This window comes from Gymnoscopelus microlampas, assembly GCF_963454915.1.
Source record: "Gymnoscopelus microlampas genome assembly, chromosome: 13".
NCBI classification, from domain to species: Eukaryota; Metazoa; Chordata; class Actinopteri; order Myctophiformes; family Myctophidae; genus Gymnoscopelus; species Gymnoscopelus microlampas.
In genome coordinates this window covers 22,589,685-22,612,670 of record NC_139950.1, presented here as the reverse complement: position 1 = coordinate 22,612,670, position 22,986 = coordinate 22,589,685, and the positions used below count along the sequence as shown (strand labels likewise).

The 22,986-nt window shown below is 40.6% G+C and overlaps 2 protein-coding genes across 4 annotated transcripts; both read right to left on the bottom strand.

The window, feature by feature from the left end:
* Positions 1-2,291: 2,291 nt before the first annotated feature.
* On the bottom strand, positions 2,292-3,269 carry LOC311058595 (hydroxycarboxylic acid receptor 2-like; the record flags this gene model as incomplete). Its single annotated transcript, XM_084076057.1, has 1 exon — positions 2,292-3,269. One exon carries the CDS (start codon positions 3,267-3,269, stop codon positions 2,292-2,294), a length of 978 nt encoding a protein of 325 aa, XP_083932183.1.
* Positions 3,270-10,041: 6,772 nt separating this feature from the next.
* LOC311058766 (hydroxycarboxylic acid receptor 2-like) lies at positions 10,042-19,474 on the bottom strand. 3 transcript variants are annotated; one of them, XM_084076238.1, is made up of 2 exons: positions 19,336-19,464; positions 10,042-11,219 (listed from the first exon to the last, which is right to left on the bottom strand). In XM_084076238.1, the coding sequence occupies exon 2, from the start codon at positions 11,129-11,131 to the stop codon at positions 10,157-10,159; it is 975 nt and encodes a 324-aa protein (XP_083932364.1). In that variant the 5' UTR covers positions 11,132-11,219; positions 19,336-19,464; the 3' UTR covers positions 10,042-10,156. The 3 variants fall into 3 exon arrangements, with proteins under 3 accessions (XP_083932364.1, XP_083932363.1, XP_083932362.1); XM_084076237.1 differs by lacking the exon at positions 19,336-19,464 and adding an exon at positions 11,579-11,680; XM_084076236.1 differs by lacking the exon at positions 10,042-11,219 and adding an exon at positions 17,698-19,101 and having other exon boundaries at positions 19,336-19,474.
* Positions 19,475-22,986: the final 3,512 nt, after the last annotated feature.

The following is a 22,986-nucleotide window of genomic DNA, read 5'->3' as shown; positions in this document are numbered from 1 at the left end:
AGTACATTTACTCAAGTACTCTGACCGTCAGACCATCAACTGTGATCTACAATGTCATGTCACAACGCTGCATTGTGAACATGTTGTGAATAACAAGCCACACTATGCTTTGGAAAACTAATCAGCAGTAATGTAAAGTACACTGTGAGTCATTAATGGGCTAAATGTGCCAGACCAAGAGCTATGGTCCTTTCATTTTGGCCAAAAAAACCTCAAACTGGTCAAAATGATGGTGACCTAGTTAATACATGTTTACATAGCCTATACACTAGCGTACTCTGAGAGAAGGTTGTTACTCTACACCCCCAGACTCCACAGGTGGTCTGCTGTGTGAAACCCAAGCCAAACGCCCATCTCTGTCTCTGCTGACCCTTTTTCTCCAGCAAATTAAAACACATGCTCCTAAAACCACCCAGATGGACCTGTATTGATGACGACTAAAGTGATTAACGTTGATGTATTGATCAAGTTGATGACTAAATAGATAGATAGACCCTTATTGTTTTTTGTTTTATGTATCCCATGACTCATGGGATGCATAAAACAAAAAACAATAAGGGAAGTCACAACACACACACACACACATAGACAGAAAGACAGGTAATATCTCAGCCACCCCTGCATGTATCTGGCTGTGACCTCAGCAGCTAGGGTGGGTGACCTACAGACCCATTTCTTACACACACACACACACACACACACACACACACACACACACACACACACACACACACACACACACACACACACACACACACACAGCAGCTACTGTATACTGCCACAATCAACTTCGATTCCCCAGCCCACTTTAAATCTGACCTAAAAAATCTGACCTAATTGGACCCCTACTACTTGCCTCAGAGATGCAAATAACGCACTCCCTCGGCACACTACACCACAAAGACACCCATGTACCTGTCAAACTACTTCACAAACGTCAAAGACGTCCACAGACACAACACCAGAGGGAGCTCCACAAATCACGTTCAACCCATTTGGCTCAAACAAGGGGTTCAATTCATTCTACTGCTATGCCACCACAATGTGGAATGCCCTACCACCAGTCATTAAAAAGTGTGAATCCTTAATCAAAACTCCCATTGCAAGTTGATGTAATTTGTCCGTATGTGGTCCAGCCCTATGGAATGCATGTGCTAAGAAACATCTATTACATTTATATTTTATTACTAAGACATCCTCAAAAAACACTTTCACCTAGAAACTCCATTCACAGTTCAAAACAATCCACCTTACTGTGGACATGCATCCTTGAGATGTTTTACTTTGAAATGATTTGTAGTTTTTGAAATATTTAACTTTAAGCTCCCAATGCATTGTCAATGGCAAGAAAGGGGAAAAGTACAAACTTTGGCAGGTACACCTAGAAACCCAATTCAAACTTTAAAATGTTCATCTTACTGTGGACATGTTTGCCTGAAAAGGAATCTTTGAAATGTTTCAAAAGTAGTAAAAATAAATCCACATAACACAAGCTTCTGGAAAGTTTTAGATGTTTCAGATGGGGCAGATGTTTCTTCTTTCTATTTTGTTCCACTGCTCTCTAATCAATCTACAGTACAGAAGAAGAAAGCACAGCTGTCTGACCTATGATTTGATTATGCACTTAACATGTTTAAATATTTTTAATGAAATGTACAGCATATACATGTTTCTTTTTTCTTTCAAACAAAAGAGGAGTAAAGAAAAATAAATTGACATAAATGAATTCACAAACAATGGGGAAGCATATAAAAACAAAGCAATCGACTCCAATATGATCAACAGTTTGTGAGATTGAGACATGAACTTCTTGATACAATTAACAAATATGAGACAATTACTGCTATGACAGCTATGAGATTGCATAACATTCATAACCTAATCTGGAATAAATCATCAAATCACAAATCACAATCTCACGCACAAAATATATGACACAAAAAATAGTACCATGTGACAGAGGCGTCGAAATTGAACGAAACCTGCTCTATATGGTAGAAATAGGTCAACAATACAAATGACGCTAGTTTTTTTTATTAATTTATTTTTAATGATCGGCCCCCACCAAATCTACTAATCTACTTCATATTTATCAGAACCGGACCATAACTCTGACCATGGGACTCGGGCAATCAATTAATACCTTTGCAACCACTACATTAATGGTAAGTATTTCCTACAGAAAATACTCAAAAAATCTGAACTAACCCTTTAAGACATTCTATTGTAATCTACTGTAGGCCTACTGGTTCTCAACGTCTCTCTCTCTCACTAACACACACACACGCACGTTATATTCCATCGCTGGTGGTACTGCGACGTCCCACCTTCATCTCCACCAGACCCAGCCTGTTGATGTAGGTCTTGAGGACATTGGTGAACATGGCGCTGGAAAAGCAGTAGATAACGGGGTCCAAGGCGCTGTTCAGGTAAGTAAAGCCAATGGACAGGGTGAAGAGTTGGGCCACCAGCCTGTAGGACACACAGTCGGCAGGATGGAATTTCTTTATGTATACTGCCGCCAGCCCTGTGGCAATGCCGGGCATGAAACAGATGATGAACACGGCGACGATGGTCCCCACCGCGCGGACGGCTCTTCGCACCTTCCTGTCTTTATCCATCTGCCGGCGGTACAGGATGAAGATAATCCGAGCTGTGCAGAACAGCAACACCATTAAGGCCAGGAAGAACTCTGCCACAAAGACAACCTTGTGCAGCATTATCTGTGGAGGTGGCTTACCGTATTCGTCAAAGCTCCGACAGAAGGAATTGTTGCGCTCCTGCCGAAGGAGATCCACGGTCAATAGCGGGCCCCGAAGAGCGACCACAATCACCCAGATCAGGCCTGCCACGCCTGCTGCCTGAGTCGTTGTCATTCGGTTGATCCGGTGATGCGGGTGGACCACCTTGAAGTAGCGGTGCACTGCCACAGCGGTCATGAAGCCAATGCTACTCGAACGGTTGACAGCCAGCATGAAGAGGTTTATGCGGCACCAGGCCTCCCCGAACACCCAGTACTCCTCAGTGAGGTAGTTGTGTATGCGGAATGGCACGCTGATCATGAGCATGAAATCGGCCAGCAGGAGATTGAAGAGCAACAGCGTGCTGGGCTTCCAGTGCTTCAGACAGATCCAGAAGACCCATAGGGCTAGTAAGTTTACTGGCAGTCCAAACATCATCTCAATAATGAGAATAGGGGGTAGGACCGAGGCAGTCAAATCATGGCTGTTATCACAGTGGTGTGTGTTGGTCTGATTTACCAAAGCCATTTTTCTCTGAATATAATTCACTCACTTTTGCCAGGATCCACACCTCCTTATTTTCAGCAACTCATAGAACTGAATCTCCCCGATTGTTCTGAAGGGATGAATGAGAGAAAAGTATGTTAGTACAATGCTCATTTCTTTGGTAATGAGTAAACTGTAGCCTGCAGTGCATCCATCCCTTGAGCCAGGCATATACAGTATGTGGAGAACATCCCAGTACATCCCAGCAGGCTACATCCCAGTACATCCCAGTACATCCCAGTAGTCCATGAGCCAGAGTGAGTGAGCAGGAGTCATTAATCCAAGGACATAGCAGAACGCATGGAGGCTTAGTAGATGTTGATACTGCAGATTTGATACCAAAGATAGAAAGCACCTGTACTTGGGCAATGGTAAGCTCCTTCCTATACATATAACTGCCGTGAATGTTTTACTGTCAATAAATTGTATATTCCTCCTCATCATATCCCCCTTTCGATGGTCTGTAAATATATCCATTCATGGATAATAGATGCATGCTCATATTATTGGTGATAGATTGTCATTGTACATGATACGTATGCCTACATTTATATCTATTAATAGATATAAATGTAGGCATACGTATCATAGTATGTAGTTCATAGTTCATAGAATATGCCAGGTTAAGTGCAGATGGCCAAGCCAGATATTAAGACTTGTATGTTGTATTTTTAGCGGCGCTAGCCGCTCTATACCTTTAGGTATAGAGCGGATATTAGCCCTCTATACCTGGCTTTTGCGTCAACGTTCTGATTGGTCAGGCTCGCCAAGGTTCTGATTGGTCAGGTCCGTCAACGTTCTGATTGGTCAGGCCCGCCAAGGTTCTGATTGGTCAGGTCCGTCAACGTTCTGATTGGTCAGGCCCGTCAACGTTCTGATTGGTCAGGCCCGTCGAGGTTCTGATTGGTCAGGTCCGTCAACGTTCTGATTGGTCAGGCCCGTCAAGGTTCTGATTGGTCAGGCCCGTCAAGGTTCTGATTTGTCAGGCAAGGGGACTATTCATGACATCACTATGATATCATGAATATAGAATTAGATGTCTATATAAACAATGACTAAATAAACAATGAGTAATATCTAGAAATATTTAGTAATTTCATTTTATTATTCATTTGGCTAAAGTCTCCTTCTAGGTAAGTTTTTAGCGGCGCTAGCCGCTCTCTATACCTTTAGGTATAGAGCGGATCCTGCTCTATACCTGACTTTGTCCGTGTTCACCGTCAACGCTCTGATTGGTCAGACCCGTCAACGCTCTGATTGGTCAGACCCGTCAACGCTCTGATTGGTCAGACCCGTCAACGCTTTGATTGGTCAGACCCGTCAACAAAGTGATTGGTCAAGCTTCACGTGACATGGCTATAAACACATTATAAACACATATCGATGACAAAATGTATCAAAGGCGCCGCTACCTTCACACAGGGTGTGATTTTTACTTACTAGCCTACTCTTACCTGTATCTCGTCTGTGTTCCATGCCTACTGTGGTGCTGCTATGACACCTGAATTTCCCCCACGGGATCAATACAAAAAGAAAAAAAGAAAAGCGTACTCACCAGTTCCTCTCAAGTTCGTCAGTAATGTTAGAAAGAGCCTTTTCAGAATCCTCTCCTCCTCATTGGGGTGAGAGGGTACTGTGTGTCGAGTGTTGTATCAATGTCTTAAACAGTGTCTACTGTTTTATGTGAGTGTGTTGCATTCAGACCCTTGTGGGTGTCAGTGATTTTGACACAAGATTCTTGAGAACTCATATCAAAGCTGACTTCCTCTCTGGCCTGATGAGGTGTGATGATACCGTACCACAGGAAGTCAAAGCTATGAGTGGGCCTTTCTATTTCACAATTTGCATCCTTCTCAAACCATCAAAATCTTCCACTGTGAACCCCAGCATATGAATCCAGTGTTAACTTTGGGGTGCCATGATATGAAATCTTTTTGACTCCGTCAGGCCGAAAGACCTCTGCCCCAAAGTTTTCACATGGGCCTGTTATAGTGCCACCAGGAGGCCACTTTTTGCAAAACACATTTTGACAGCACTCCTGCATATTTTGTCCATACATCACGCAAATCGGTACACAGTATCTCTTTAGTCATTACACAAAACAAGTCTTTCAGATTTTTCATATTACATCCTGATTGGCTAAGATCTGCTTCCAAAGTTTGCAGGACTGCTCCATTTTTAACAAAATGCCTCAAATCATGAACACAGCGTGCGATGTCCGTAAAATCTTGCACACACATTTCCGCTAGGCCGAGGAAGTAATGCCACTTGAAAATTTTAAAATCAGCGTCATGGTGGTGCTAACAAGCCGATTTTTACCTTTAACTGCACCGACCTGTGTAAAACCTTGTATGTGCACTCCCTAGAGGCCAAAACATTTGCCCTGCATTTATCACATATGCCTTTTATAGCGGCCGACTTATGTAAAACACATTTTTTGATATTACTCCTTTGGATTTTATCCACATTTCACGCAAGATGGGAAGGCATGATCTCTATAGTCATGTGATCAGGACCGATCTGTTAGATTTGTCATATTCCATCCTGATTGGCTAAGATTGACATCTAAAGTTTTATTTGCGGGAGTGGCCCGTTTTGATTAAAATGCCGCAAATCATGAATCATGTCCGATTGTGGTGAAACTTTGCATGCACATTTGCACTACGTATTTTTGCAAAATATATTTTTTTATTACTCATACAAAATTATTCCAAACATCACGCAAATCGGTGAAAAAGTGACCAGGACGGATCTGTCTGATTTTTCATATTCCATCCTGATTGGCGAATTCCGAACATTGCTGGCCCACAATAACCTACGTGACCTGCCGGAGACTTCCTAGCCCTTTTACTTATAGACCACTGGGATGTACTCTAGTACCATAATCAGAGGCCTGCTGAGGTTAACAGCTGTAAATGCTTCACCAGTGATAGATGCTATATTGCACATTATATTCACTGTAAAAAAAAAAAGATCACTTAGAATTTGTATTCCTTTTTTATACATACAATACACATCACATACAAGAAAACAAGGAAAGAAAAGACAAGACCTCACAATAACCAAAAAACAAAAACAAAAAAAAAAAAAACAACAAAAAAAACAACAAAAGACAAACATTTTGAAACCGACAACTGTTTAGATATGCATCTTCTTGCTACAATGGCACTTCACAAGTTCTTTTTTTCTTTTCTGTTTTTTTCCTTTTCTTTTTTGTATCAAATGTCTTTCCCACACCCTCAGTCTCCGTTAGAGTTCTTGCAGTTTATCCATTTTACCCATTTCTTTTCCATTTGTGTTTCCTGGAGTCTCAGGCGATGTGTCATTTTTTCCATAACATATATTTCCTCCATCAGCTCTTCCCATTGTCCTTGTGTTGGAATTTCAACCTGTCCCCATTTCCTAGTGATGGCCTTCTTCCCTGCTGCCAATAAAATCCTAACCAAATACCTGTCCTCCATCTGTATGTTTCCCGCCTCTAGGCTACATAAATATAGAACCTTACTTTCCATAGGAACCTCATAACCCAACATCTCCTGGATTTGTTTGTGTATCATTTTCCAGAAAACCTCAAGTTTCTTACACTTCCAGAAAACATGTGAATGGTCTATGTTTACTTCTCCACATTCTCTCCAGCATTGAACCTGTTTATTTAACTGTTTACTCTTCATTCTTGGTGTTATAAAGAACCTGCTCCGATTTTTCCAGGAGAACTCCCTCCAGAGCCGTGAATTGAAAAACAGTCCTCACAGACCCTCCCCCCCACCCCTTTCCCAGAATGGTACACTACTCAACCCTCTCTGCGTCCAGTTTCTCATGGGATTTTCTAAAGTGTTGTGTTCTCAAACCAAAAGTATTCGAAACTTACAGTATAACCCGAACCTGTGAAAGCCTGAAAAGGAAAAAGTGTGTATATAGGGGACCTTCCTCTTTACAAAAGGTGGCGTATTCGTTAAACAGAATTATTTGGATTAGATTCAAAATAATTACGCACCCAGCACTTTATTGTGCATTGATATTTTATTGTGAATTTGATACGAATTATTTATTGAAAGGACAATTGAAAGTGCTATATCTCCAAGATATTGGCAAGTCAAATGTGATACAATTTCGGCCCTGTTCACACTTTCATCAGATGTGTTCATCTATGTTCCTCTTTTCAGGTTGATATACTGATTATTGTGACCAGACTGTCGTCAACAGTCTGTTGATGTGAACGTTCGCAAAAACACTGTTGCAACCAACGTTGCAATGGAGTTGTGAAAACAAGTTGAGTTCAGGGAAAAGGACCACACCACACTTGATCAAATAACAGATTTCAAGCTCTTAACCACTTAAAGCTGCACTATGTAACTTTCCTCTTTACGCTTCAACTATGGTCATCTGCATTCCAGTAAATGCCTCTGCACTTTTTTCATAAAGGCTAATTCCTTTTTTATTTTATATTCATTCCAAAAACTATGGCTCTATAAATGACTGCTATTTTCATTGACTTTGTCTTTGAACCAGGTATAACAATATGACCATTAAGTTAACAGCATATCTTGTATTGTATGTGTATCATTACAATAATCTGGTCAAACAAAAACAAGGGCATCTCTGAGTTAATAACACTACAGAAGAATATGGCCAAGCTTGAGGAAATAATTTACTCAATAGTGAGCCAGAGAGAGGCTGGAGTGCATCTTTTCAAGTAGTTTAGTTCTAATAGAACAGCCCAGAACAAGTCTAGTAGCCCTGTTTTGTGCAAAGCGACTTACAATAAGTGCATTCAACATAGGTAATCTTAAGTGCATTCTAAAACGAGCAACTGACAGTATACCAAGCGCGTTCTAGATATAGATGACCATTCCGTAATAATAATAATAATAATAATCCAAGTGACACAAAATTAATCATTTAGAAACTTGACCCAGGTGCCAACCCGGGGGAATAGGCAGGATATTGTACTGTCAACTGATACCAACATCTGCAGGGAACTCCAGCCTGAGAGGTCAGACTGGAAAGAGTATTTTTTTTCAGGTTTCAGCCATCAAGGGCTTCAGCTAGTAACAGACAAGCACTTGGGATTAAAATTTCAATTTGTAATTACGACAAAGGACATTTATTTGGTGCATAATCCCACACTCCTTATAAAAATGTACATAGTATAGTTTCATTTGTTTATAAAAGTTATGTAACATTGTTTTTTATTTTATTTACGTAAACATGGAAAAAAGTTCAGAAATGTGTTTTTGCTGGATTATTTCTCTGTTGTAACAATGCTTCTTGGCAATAACTTCTATACCGTTGGAAAGCCTGTTTATTTCACTTTTAAACAGTGTAGCTGAACATGTGGGTTGTGCCCCTGAACAATGTGATGAATCGGGCTTAAAGGAACTCTTCACCCAAAAGATGACTTTATTTCTATCAATTACTCTCCCCATGAAGCCTTTTATTCATGGAGATTTTTTTGTTTTTGTCGCATTCCTGAGCGAATAATCCAAATTGACTAATTGAAGTTAATAGGAGACCAATCTTAACAACAGCAAAATCATATTTAAAACATAGTTTTTGAATCTGAATCATCAGTAGGCTCATCAGTGATTACACTGTGAGAGTATTTTTGGAGTTTATATTATTCTTTTATATAAATTTGTTTAAATTTGCTTTTTTTTTTGGGTGAAATATTCCTTAACCAGCATAATGGGCTAATGGAAAAGGAAGGCAGCCACCAGAGGGCGCCACACACCACAAAACACAGTTCCCTCCCCAGGATGTCTTTGATAATAACATACCATTACCAACAACATTTCAGTCTAAAATGCATCAACATGTACAGATTGAACATGAGTCTAGACATCGAACATATAGTACACTTTTATACAAAAGATTATATTCAGTGAGTTGTAATATAATTCAAATGTGAATGTGATAGCGGTTACACGCAAAAAACAAAACTCACCATCACAGTTAAAATACTTAAACATCAAGTGTTGTTTCTCTGCATACATCTTATTGAGATGTAACTAAGCCTCCAAGCGTTCTGTTATGTCCTTGGATTAATGACTCCTGCTCACTCACTCTGGCTCATGGTCGGCTGCTGGAACTATAGCGTCACCTTACTAAACTAATGGCCTAAGTCATTTTTTGAGGAAAATGATATTTTTGCCTAAGTCAGGTCCTCATGACACTGGCCACCTCTGGTAAAATGGCCCATCTCCTAATTGAAAAGGATCATGCTGTTCACTCCCCTTTTAGTATAATGGCTAACTCCCTAGTGTGACTTAGGACAAAATAGGCCTTTTGTTTGGCCTAAGTCACACGGTTTTGTGACTTAAGCCAAATTATTTACTGATTTAGGCCATTTTGTAATTTGTTTTGCTTTTTATTTTGGCCTAAGTCAGATTTAATCCTATTTAAACCTATTTAAATCTCTATGTTACATAACTGACAGACAGTGTTATTTCTATTTAAATAGTCATAATTTGTTATAAACATTTTGGGTGAAATGATTAAGAAATATCATATAGTTTTGTTCTGGATCAGTTTTTTTATTTTTCCTGAAAAACTTAAAAAAAATGACTTAGGCCATTAGTTTAGTAAGGTGACGATAGTATACTTTAAGTTTCTTTGTCCGTATCACAATGAAAACATGAACACTTTTAATGTCATGTTATAATCATGTAATCCAGCTGCCATTCTGCCTTGTTTCATCCATTACTGGTAACTTGTAGTACTGTGACGTCTCACCTTCATCTCCACCAGAGATGGAAGAGACCATGATGTGTGATCTTTGTCTTTGTACATCTTAATTTACGCACGCACGCACGCACGCACGCACACACACACACACACACCACCCCCTCATTCCAGTAAGTTGCCTTGTTTCATCCATCGCTGGTGGTACTGCGACGTCTCACCTTCATCTCCACCAGACCCAGCCTGTTGATGTAGGTCTTGAGGACATTGCTGAACATGACGCTGGAAAAGCAGTAGATAACGGGGTCCAAGGCGCTGTTCAGGTAAGTAAAGCCAATGGACAGGGTAAAGAGTTGGGCCACCAGCCTGTAGGACACACAGTTGGCAGGATGGAATGTCTTTATGTATACTGCCGCCAGCCCTGTGGCAATGCCGGGCATGAAACAGATGGTGAACACGGCGACGATGGCCCCCACGGCACGGACGGCTCTTCGCACCTTCCTGTCTTTATCCATCTGCCGGCGGTACAGGATGAAGATAATCCGAGCTGTGCAGAACAGCAACACCATTAAGGGCAGGAAGAACTCTGCCACAAAGACAACCTTGTGCAGCATTATCTGTGGAGGTGTCTTACCGTAGTCATCAAAGCTCCGACAGAAGGAATAGTTGCCCTCCTGCCGAAGGAGATCCAAGGTCAACAACGGAGCCCGAAGAGCGACCACAATCACCCAGATCAAGCCTGCCACGCCTGCTGCCTGAGTCGTTGTCATTCGGTTGATTCGGTGATGCGGGTGGACGACCTTGAAGTATCGGTCCACTGCCACAGCGGTCATGAAGCCAATGCTACCCGAACGGTTGACAGCCAGCATGAAGAGGTTTATGCGGCACCAGGCCTCCCCAAACACCCAGTACTCTTCAGTGAGGTAGTTGTGTATGCGGAATGGCACGCTGATCATGAGCAGGAAATCGGCCAGCAGGAGATTGAAGAGCAACAGCGTGCTGGGCTTCCAGTGCTTCACACGGAACCAGAAGACCCATAGGGCTAGTAAGTTTACTGGCAGTCCAAACATCATCTCAATAATGAGAATAGGGGGTAGGACCGAGGCAGTCAAATCATGGCTGTTATCACAGTGGTGTGTGTTGGTCTGATTTACCAAAGCCATTTTTCTCTGAATATAATTCACTCACTTTTGCCAGGATCCACAACTCCTTATTTTCAGCAACTCATAGAACTGAATCTCCCCGATCGTTCTGAAGGGATGAATGAGAGAAAAGTATGTTAGTACAATGCTCATTTCTTTGGCAATGAGTAAACTGTAGCATGCAGTGCATCCATCACTTGAGCCAGGTATATACAGTATGTGGAGAACATCCCAGTAGGCTACATCCCAGTACATCCCAGTAGTCCATAAGCCAGAGTGAGTGAGCAGGAGTCATTAATCCAAGGACATAGCCAAGCCAGATATTACAACTTGTATGTTGTATTTTTACTTACTAGCCTACGCTTACCTGTATCTCGCCTGTGTTCCATGCCTACTGTGGTGCTGCTATGACACCTGAATTTCCCCCACGGGATCAATACAAAAAGAAAAAAAGAAAAGCGTACTCACCAGTTCCTCTCAATTTCGTCAGTAATGTTAGAAGGAGCCGTTTCAGAATCCTCTCCTCCTCAATGGGGTGAGAGGGTACTGTGTGTCGAGTGTTGTATCAATGTCTTAAACAGTGTCTACTGTTTTATGTGAGTGTGTTGCATTCAGACCCCTGTGGGTTTCAGTGATTTTGACACAATATTCTTGAGAACTCATATCAAAGCTGACTTCCTCTCTCGCCTGACGAGGTGTGATGATACTGTAGCACAGGAAGACAAAGCTAGTGGTTCAATTCTTGTGAAAGCCTTTCTATTTCACAATATTGCATTCTTCTCAAACCATCAAAATCTTCCACTCTGAACCCCAGCACATGAATCCATTGTTAACTTTGGGGTGCCATGATATGAAAGATGAATTGACTCTGTCCGGCCGAAAGGCATGGCGAGAGAGTATGTTTTGCACCCGGTCCATCCGTCCGTCCGTGTGTGTATACTGTGTGTGTGTGTGTGTGTGTGTGTGTGTGTGTGTGTGTGTGTGTGTGTGTGTGTGTCATTTTGTCTGTGTACAGCTAATCTCCGGCACTGTTGGCTGGATCCCAGCGAAGCTGTGCACGCAAAATCCCTGGATGCCAGAGCAGAATCTCTGCCCCAATTTGCCTGTTATAATTTGCCACCAGGAGGCCACTTTTTGCAAAACACATTTTTAGACAGCACTCCTACAGATTTTGTCCATAAATCACGCACATCGGTACACAGTATCTCTTTAGTCATAACACAAAACAAGTTTTTCAGATTTTTCATATTACAGTACATCCTAATTGGCTAAGATCTGCTTCCAAAGTTTGCAGGACTGCTCCATTTTGAACAAAATGCCTCAAGTCATAAACACAGCGTGCGATGTCCGTAAAATCTTGCACACACATTTCGCTAGGCCGAGGAAGAAATGCCACTTGAATTTTTTTAAATCAGCGTCATGGTGGTGCTATAACAAGCCGATTTGTGTTTTTACCTATAACTGCACCGGTCTGTGTAAAACTTTGTATGCGCACTCCCTAGAGGCCAAAGAAAAACATTTGCCTTGCATTTATCACATATCGCCTTTTATAGCGCCACCAGGAGGCCGACTTATGTAAAACACATTTTTTGATATTACTCCTTTGGTTTTATCCACATTTCACGCAAGATGGGAAGGCATGATCTCTATAGTCATGTGATTGCACCGATCTGTTAGATTTGTTATATTCCATCCTGATTGGCTAAGATTGACATCTAAAGTTTGCGGGAGTGGCCCGTTTTGAGCAAAATGCCGCAAATCATGAACGAAGGGTCCGATTGTGATGAAACTTTGCATGCACATTTGCACTATGTCGATTTTTGCAAAACATTTTTTTTATTACTCATACTAAATTATTCCAAACATCACGCAAATCGGTGAAAAAGTGACCAAGACGGATCCGTCTGATTTTTCATATTCCATCCTGATTGGCGAATTCCGAACATTGCTGGCCCACCACAATAACCTACCTGACCTGCCGGAGACTTCCTAGCCCTTTTACTTATAGACCACTGGGATGTACACTAGTACCATAATCAGAGGCCTGCTGAGGTTAAATGCTTCACCAGTGATAGATGCTATATTGCTCATTATATTCACTGTAAATTGACTGTACATATGTATAATATCACTACTTTGTAGCAGGCTGACCATGAACACATATCAGCCACAATTTACAATTTACAATTTAGGCATTTATCAGACACTCTTGGAGTGACTTACAGTAAGCTAGGTAAACACAAGGTAATATATCACATGCATTGATATAGTAATCTAGGATAATAGGTAAACCAATAAACTATCATCAGTCTAAAGCAGGGGTTTTCAACTGAACCCTGACTGAGAATCAACCTGGGGACCACTGTTGTGTTGGGAAAGGGGATATAGGGGCGTGGTGTGGGGGGGAATTGGGGGAAAGCTTGAAATTAAATAATGTCTGTCAAGGGCTTAATTTAATGTGTTAATTCGAGGTGAATTAAATTAAGCCCTTAACAGTTATTATTTAACTGAGATATGCTAGTGGTCCTAGAGCTAAAAAAAAAGATTGAGAACCACGTGATCTATTTCCCATGGTTGCCCTTATTCTGTTATCTTAACCTTCCATATTAAGCTCATGTTAATTGATTCATTGCAACTTATGTATGAGCGAGCAGACACATGCGATTGATGATGGGCACATCTCCTAAAAATGGTGACTGAACCAGGCGATCCGGTACAGTTTCCCTTGAGATTCTAAAGTTCTTGACATCCGACTTCCCAGTAACTGACAACATTGACGCCTCATTATACGTCATCAGGTAATTTACTGCACTATAACTAGTGGTTGATAAAATAAAATAAAATAAAATACAAATCTTCACTTTCCTACATTACTAAATGCATGGTCAGGGACCACATGCAATACCTTCACAGACCACCAGTGGTCCACGGACCATTAGTTGAAAACCCATGGTCTAAAGTAACATTATAATTTAAAAAAGAAGAGTGAGTGAGTGAGTGAGTGAGAAGAAGTAAGAACTAACAACAAAGTGGTGCAGTGTCACAGTATTGAATGACAGGAATACGCCCTATGGAATCACATGAAACAGGAAACTCTGTCTTTCTACTCAGTCCTGCAGACATTTGAATCATTTCAGCTACTCGTATGAATAATATGAAACCAAAATAATGCAAAACTAAATATTGTTAATTTATTTGAAAGATGAATTGTGTGGTCTAACAGAAAATAACAAGGCTTTGTTATTCAACTAGCAGGACTAAAATAAATACAAAACTAGGGAATGCTATTTGATGTTACCTTTCAATATATTCCTTTTGTGAGAAAGTGAGACAAAACTAATTATTTTGCTATGGAATAATTTAAACTCTTATTAACGACATTTCTGTCCCATCAAATTCCCCTTTAATATATCATATATTGAATAGTTTTGACATTGGCCTATTATAGCACCACCAGGAGGCCACAATAACCTACTTGACCTGGCGGAGACCTGTGCTCCGAGGAGCACTTTTTTCTAGTTTAGCTTAATCTAATCATGTTGGATATGAAAATCTCAATCTACCCTTTGAAGCTCCTGAATCAGTGCTCAATCTACCCTCTTAAGCTCCTGAATCGGTGCTATTGTCGTGAATAGTATTTACTGTGTTATTATGAAGCATTTTCCCCTCCGAGACTAGAAAGTAGAACCAACTTTTATTGCTTTCATCAGATATGTTCATCTATGTTCCTCTTTTCAGGTTGATATACTGATAATTGTGACCACACTGTCGTCAAGGGTTTGGTCCAATCAACACTTCCTCCAGTGCTGTTACTCTGCCAAAGTTGTTTATCAACGACATATCCCTAGACTCTCAGAAGGAGAAAATAGTGAACGTTGGCAAAAACACTGTTGCAACCAACGTTGCAATGGAGTTGTGAAAGTCAAGTTCAGGGGGAAGGGCCACACCACACTTAACACACACATAACAGATTTCAAGCTCTTAACCACTTAAAGCTGCACTATGTAACTTTCCTCTTCTACTTCAACTATGGTCATCTGCATTCCAGTAAATACCTCTGCACTTTTTTCATAAAGTCTAATTCCTTTTTTTAATTTTAAATTGTATTTATTCCAAAAAACTATGGCTCTATAAATGACTACTATTTTCATTGAGTTTGTTTTTGAACCAGGTACAACAATATGACCATTAAGTTAACAGCATATCTTGTATTGTGAGTATGTGTATCATTACAATAATCTATCTGGTCAAACAAAAACAAGGGCATCTCTGAGTTAATAACACTGCAGAAAAATATGGCCAAGCTTGAGGAAATAATTTACTCAATAGTGAGCCATGAGAGGCTGGAGTGCATCTTTTCAAGTAGTTTAGTTCTAATAGAACAGCCCATTTTATCCAAAGCGACTTGCAATAAGTGCATTCAACATAGGTAATCTTAAGTGCATTCTATTCTAAAATGAGCAACTGACAGTATACCTAGCGCGTTCTAGATGTAGATGACCATTCCGTTGAACAATAATCCAAGTGACACAAAATGAATGATTTAGAAACTTGACCCAGGTGCCAACCCGGGGGAATAGGCAGGATATTGTACCCTCAACTGATACCGACATCTGCAGGGAACTCCAGCCTGAGAGGTCAGACTGGAAAGAATATGTTTGGTTTCAGGCCCCTACAGCCATCAAGGGCTTCAAGTCATGACAGACAAGCATTTGGGATTAAAATTTCAATTTGTAATTACGATAAAGGACATTTATTTGGTGCATAATCCCACACTCCTTTTTCTCAAATGTACATAGTTGTAAATAGTTTCATTTGTTTATAAAAGTTCTGTAACATAGTTTTTTCTTTTAATTACATAAACATGGAAAAAAGTTCAGAAATGTGTTTTTGCTAGATTATTTCTCTGTTGTAACAATGCTTCTTGGCAATAACTTCTATACCGTTGGAAAGCCTGTTTATTTCACTTTTAAACAGTGTAGCTGAATATGTGGGTTGTGCCCCTGAACAATGTGATGAATCGTGCTTAAAGGAATTCTTCAACCAAAATGACTTTATTTCTATCAATTATTCACCCCATGAAGCCTTTAATTTGACCCCATGAAGTCGCATTCCTGAGCCAATAATCCAATTTGACTAATTGAAGTTAATAGGAGACCAATCTTAACAACAGCAAAATCATATTTAAAACATAGTTTTTGAATCTGAATCATCAGATTTTTTTTTTAGTTTATATTCTTTTATATAAATTAGTTTAATTGAATTGTCTCCGCCAGGCCTAAAGGCATGGCGGGAGAGTATGTTTTACCCCCTGTCCGTCCGTCCGTTCGTACGTGTGTCCGTCTGTGAACAGCTAATCTCCCGCACCGTTGGCTTGATCGCAGCGAAACTGTGCACACACACTCCCTGGATGCCAATTCAGAACCTCTGGCCCAATTTTTTTACATGGGCCTATTATAGTGCCACCAGGAGGCCGCTTTTTGCAAAACACATTTCTTCACAGAACTCCTACAGATTTTGTCCAAACATCACGCAAATCGGTACACGGTATTTTTATAGTCATTAAACGAAACGGGCCTTTCAGATTTTTCATATTCCATCCTGATTGGCTAAAAATGCCTTCAAAAGTTTGCAGGACTGCTCCGTTTTGAACAAAATGCCTCAAATTATGAACACAGCATGCATTTTCCGTGAAACTTTGCATGCACATTCCCACAAGGCCGAGGAAGAAATGCCACTTGAACATTTTCTAATCAGCCTCATGGTGGCGCTATAACAGGCCGATTTGGGTGCCGTTATGGGTTTTTACCTATAGACCCCTTAACAGACGACGTCACACTGATAAGAACCAGTATGCGTGCAACCAGTATGCGTGCAATGAAACCCATTCTATCAGGTCTCGCTAGGACGCGCCTCACTAGCCAACACACAAGAGGGGGTTGGGGTGCGCTGAAACGCACGCCCGCCCGAAATAACAGGTTGGGAATTGATTGCGTGAAACAATCACCTGTGCGTCCAGTCTCAATGTTAGTAAACAAATAATTGGTCTATAACTGCTTCGATCTGTGTAAAACTTGGTATCCCCCTAGAGGTCAAGGAAAAACCTTTGCCCTGCATTTTTCACTTTTACAGCGTCACCAGGAGGCCGACTTATGTAAAACATATTTCTTTATATTACTCCTTCCGATTTTATCTAAAATTCACGCATTTTATAATTTGGTCTCCTACCGCAGAAGTGTCCTCAATTATTGCATTTTTTATAAATCTTGCTTTTTTTTTGGGTGAAATATTCCTTAACCAGCATAATGGTCTAATGGAAAAGGAAGGCAGCCACCAGAGGGCGCCACACACGACAAAACACAGTTCCCTTCCCAGGATGTCTTTGATAATAACATACATTACCAACAACATTTCAGTCTAAAATGCATCAACCTGTACAGATTGAACATGAGTTTAGACAGCGAACATATAGTACACTTTAATACAAAAGATACACACAAAAAACAAAACTCACCATCACAGTTAAAATACTTAAACATCAAGTGTTGTTTCTCTGCATACATCTTATTGAGATTATTTTACAGGTGCAGAGGGGAAAGTTGAATGCGTACAGTATATGCCAGTGGTTATCAACCATTTCTGGATCAGGGCCCACTTAAATCTTGAAAGCTTGGTGGCCGCTGCTGAAACTATCATAGTATACTTTAAGTTTCTATTTATCTGTATCACAATGAAAACATGAACATTTTTAATATCATGCTATAATCATGTAATGTTTTTAATGTCATTTTATCATTAAAATTGTTTTAATGAGAACCACTGGTGTACAGTATAAATTGATGGGAGATACTATTAGAATAAGAGCACGCACGCACGCGCACACACCACCCCATTCCAGTTGCCTTGTTTTATCCATCGCTGGTGGTACTGCGACGTCTCACCTTCATCTCCACCAGACCCAGCCTGTTGATGTAGGTCTTGAGGACATTGCTGAACATGACGCTGGAAAAGCAGTAGATAACGGGGTCCAAGGCGCTGTTCAGGTAAGTAAAGCCAATGGACAGGGTGAAGAGTTGGACCACCAACCTGTAGGACACACAGTTGGCAGGCTGGAATGTCTTTATGTATACTGCCGCCAACCCTGTGGCAATGCCGGGCATGAAACAGATGATGAACACGGCGACGATGGTCCCCACCGCGCGGACGGCCCTTCGCACCTTCCTGTCTTTATCCATCTGCCGGCGGTACAGGATGAAGATAATCCGAGCTGTGCAGAACAGCAACACCATTAAGGGCAGGAAGAACTCTGCCACAAAGACAACGTTGTGCAGCATTATCTGTGGAGGTGTCTTCTCGTAGGAATCAAAGCTCCGACAGAAGGAATAGTCGCCCTCCTGCCGAAGGAGATCCAAGGTCAACAGCGGAGCCCGAAGAGCGACCACAATCACCCAGATCAAGCCTGCCACGCCTGCTGCCTGAGTCGTTGTCATTTTGTTGATCCGGTGATGCGGGTGGACCACCTTGAAGTAGCGGTCCACTGCCACAGCGGTCATGAAGCCAATGCTACTCGAACGGTTGACAGCCAGCATGAAGAGGTTTATGCGGCACCAGGCCTCCCCAAACACCCAGTACTCCTCAGTGAGGAAGTTGTGTATGCGGAATGGTACGCTGATGATGAGGAGGAAATCGGCCAGCAGGAGATTGAAGAGCAACAGCGTGCTGGGCTTCCAGTGCTTCAAACGGAACCAGAAGACCCATAGGGCTAGTAAGTTACCTGGCAGTCCAAACATCATCTCAATAATGAGAATAGGGGGTAGGACAGAGGCAGTCAAATCATGGCTGGCATCACAGTGGTATGTGTTGTTATGTGTTTGATTTGGGAAGTCAGTCACCGAATCCATTTCTCTCTGAATGTGGTTATCTCACTTGGGTTTTGCCAGGATCCACAACTTATTTTCAGCAACTCATAGAACTGAATCTCCCCGATCGTTCTGAAGGGACGAATGAGAATAAAGTAAAAAATGTTAGTACAGTTCTCCTTTCTTTGGCAACGAGTGCACTGTAGCATGCAGACATAGACGACTTCTATCTTGTATTTTTACTTACAACTCTGACCTGTGTACCGCCTGTGTTTCATGCCTACTGTGGTACTGCCATGACACCTGCATTTCCCCCACGGGATCAATAAAAAAACGTATTATAGAAAAAATATACTGAGTACTCACCAGTTCCTCTCAATTAAGTCAGATGTCAGAAAGTTTCAGAATCCTCTCCTCCTCACTGGGATGAGAGGGTATTGTGTGTTGTATCAGTGTCTAAAACAGTGTCTACTGTTTTCTATGAGTGTGTTGCATTCCGACCCCAGGTACAGTTCTTATGACATAAGATCCCCGAGACACTGATTTAAAAGCTGACTTCCTCTCTGGCCTGATGCCAGCATATCACTGTACGCTTGAGGTGTGATGATATCGTGGAACACAGGAAGACAATGCTATGAGTGGAACAATTCTTGAGAAATCCTTTCTATGTCACAATTTGCATCCTTTTCAAACCATCAAAATCTTCCACTGTGAACCCCAGCACATGAATCCAGTGTTAATTTGGGGTGCCATGATATGAAAGCTTAATTGGCTTAATTGAATAATGTTGGATATGAAAATGGTTTGTAGGAGTAGCAAATGTAGTTTGGGGATGAAATTCTAGGGAAACTTAACAATGAATGTTAATTTTCTAATGGGAAGATTGTTTTAATTTTCAGTGAGTTTGTCTTAGCGACTGGAAGGCACAACGTGCTGAAGGAGCTGAGGTTGCTCCCCAGATTTGATCTCCAAAATTAACAAGCACATACGTACATGAATGCTTGCACACCATACAGTCAGTGATCCACACACACGTTTTCATCATGAATCATTGCTATTGTCTGTGGTGAATAGTATTTACTGTTTTATTGTGAAGCAATTTCCCCACCGTAACTAGAAAGTACTACATGTACCTACTTTTATTGCTTTCATCAGATATGTTCATCTTTTCAGGTTGATATACTGAGCATTGTGAAAAACACTGTTGCAACCAATGTTGCAATGGTTCGTGAAAACAAGTCAAGTTCAGGGGGAAGGACCACACTTGATCACATCACATGACAACAAATTAGAGTTCTCAACGGGCCTGAAAATTAAGGCTCGGTCCTAACTGGGCCCGACTGGGCCGGCCCGAGGCTCGGCCCGAACCCGACTATTACCATCATGTTAGGCCCAAAAGCCCGAAAAAACCCGAGGGGGGAAAAAAAATCGATTTTTTTTTCCTGTTCTGAATGTGTATTTATCTATTATTATTATTATTTAAAAAAATCATTAAAAATATATATATATATATATTTTTTTTCATGGAGCCCGAGGCTCGGCTCGGCCCGACCAATTAGCATACTTTTGAGGCCCGGCTCGGCCCGAAAATGTCGGGTCGGGTTCGGGTAGAATTTGAGAACTCTACAACAAATACAATTTCAAGCTCTTAACCACTGTGCAATCTCCATACAAAGCTATCTCTTCCAGCAAATAGACAAAAATTACAGAAAATAAGAAAACTATTTACAACAATTCTGTAGACAAGAATAAAAAATACAAAACAATAAAATAAAATAAATATGTATGGTATCCCCATTCACATGTCGAGGAAACCGACCCTTTGCTTAAAAAATAAAACAAAGAAGCCAAACAATTTAAAAAGAATATACCGAAAAACCAAATGTTTTTTATGTAGGAACTTCTTGGGAAATGGGGGATTGGGGTTTATGACGATGTGTGGGTTGGCGAGGTATGGGTGGGTGGGAAGGTATGGTGGGGTATGGGAGTGGGGTGGAGTCTCCATCTATATGGAGCTCAACTGACTGATTTGTTCACGCCTTATGCCATGACGACACATTGAAGTTAGACAACACACTAATTTGGGCGTAGCTGCATACAGACAGGAACTCCCATTTGTGCTTCAACCTATTGCATCCCTCCTCTCTCTCTCTCGCCCTCTCTATTTATTTTCTCTCCCTTTCCATGTTGCTCACACAACCCAGAAAGCTTGCAAGTCAACCTTTTTTATTTTCAAAAGCATTACTTAGTTTTGAGTCCTAATGCTCTGCATAATTCACATATTTCTCTGATTCTCTTATGTTCTCTCGTGTTCTCTGGCCTCTAATATGTTTGCTATAACGGCAAAATGAGATCCACGCCCAAAAAGCTATTTTAAATGTTTCATGGCAACAAGAAGGTGGTAATCGTGACATCTCTTTTAGTGTAGCACAAAGACTTGACCTGTACTCTGTGTTATAGCTTAATTATCATTAAGAAAAACAAACAAACAGATGAATGCTTTATGCTTTAGTGAGCCAAACATGCTTAATATTCTACAATAACACGCCAGGATCTCAAAGGTGTTCTAGACAGTTCAGCTCAATTAAACTGCAACCACACCAATTGAATTCAATAATGAATTGTAAACGAAAGAGCAGATATAGGAGCACTGCTCCACTCACCACTGTACATACAGTCAGACCTTTGTCAGCTCAATAACCTAATGGTCATTGACATCCTAAACAGCACAGTGAGAGTGGTCTCTTACCCCAGCCCAGGGATTTTGTTAGATTTAATGGACTCTGATCATCTGGAGATCTGTCATTTATCTCTTCATTTTTATTAGAGTACACAGTAAAACAAACAAGACAGGTCAGGCCCAACATCTGCTTATCCAAATGGAGACTTTATGGCACATCGCATGGACTCTTTTTATACACATATGGAGACACTGTACTGTATGTTGTGTGTGAATGTCTGCAGCTTAATATCCATGTTCATAGTGGTAGCAGCTTCACCCTGAGCCTGAATGCTTTGTCTGTATGTTTTTTGAAGAATGTGTAATTGGAAAACAGTAACAAATAATAATAAATACGTATATTTATAAAAAATATAATATATATATTAAAGTTTTTATTTATTTAGTTGGTTAGTTATTAAAATGTGTATGGTCATATGCCCCTGACATAGACAACAATGATTATATTGTACTATTATGTAAATGTTATGGACGCAAAGAGGAATGGGTGATATATTTTATTTCCTCAAGTTTTTATTGTGGAGCTGCATGCTGCATTTTTACACCTGACTACTGTGCTCCTCTGATAACCTACAGGTTACTTCAAAGCACTGCCTCTTTGCAGCAGAAAAAGGGCTGTGAATGTGATAAACACATACCGGAGAGTTTACTGTATGTGATGCATAGACATTATGTGACTGAGCACAGCAATTAGATGGTCATTTATTTTTGCTAGAGGATCAAAGCTACAAACTGTAACCAATAGTTTTGGAAATACAGCTTATAGAAACTTCCTCACATTTTCTCAGCTTGAAATGTTTATTATATATTTTTTAATATTTTCAATATTTTACCCAACAAATGTAGAATGGTGAATGTGGTGCAATAGTGAATATGCGATCATAAAAGTATGATTTTTTTTCCAGTTACATTCTTTACCTACTGTCTACTAACCTGTTCCTTCATTAGTTTGGAACTTTAAAGCAGTAAAGGGCAACAGATCATTTTAAAAGCTGGAAATTCAAGTCATTTGAAAAACAGTATGCCTACATTATAATTTGGCTTTCTCATAAACAATACATATGTTTGAACAGCTAAATCCACCTGGCACACAACATTTCATATTCAAGGCTATTATGTACAAGAAGTACTGTCAATACAGTATGTACATTTAGCAACTTCCCCCACTCGTGATGTCATCACTGTGCAATTCCATTCTGCTACCTGCAGGGTCACCTATTCAATATGTCTAATTTTAAGTAATTTCCCTATAATTATATGAAACTGATATTGTTGTT

Bases quoted from the DNA above. Each gene is read 5' to 3' on its own strand.
- LOC311058766 (XM_084076236.1), bottom strand. From the start codon at position 19,011: ATGGATTCGGTGACTGACTTCCCAAATCAAACACATAACAACACATAC.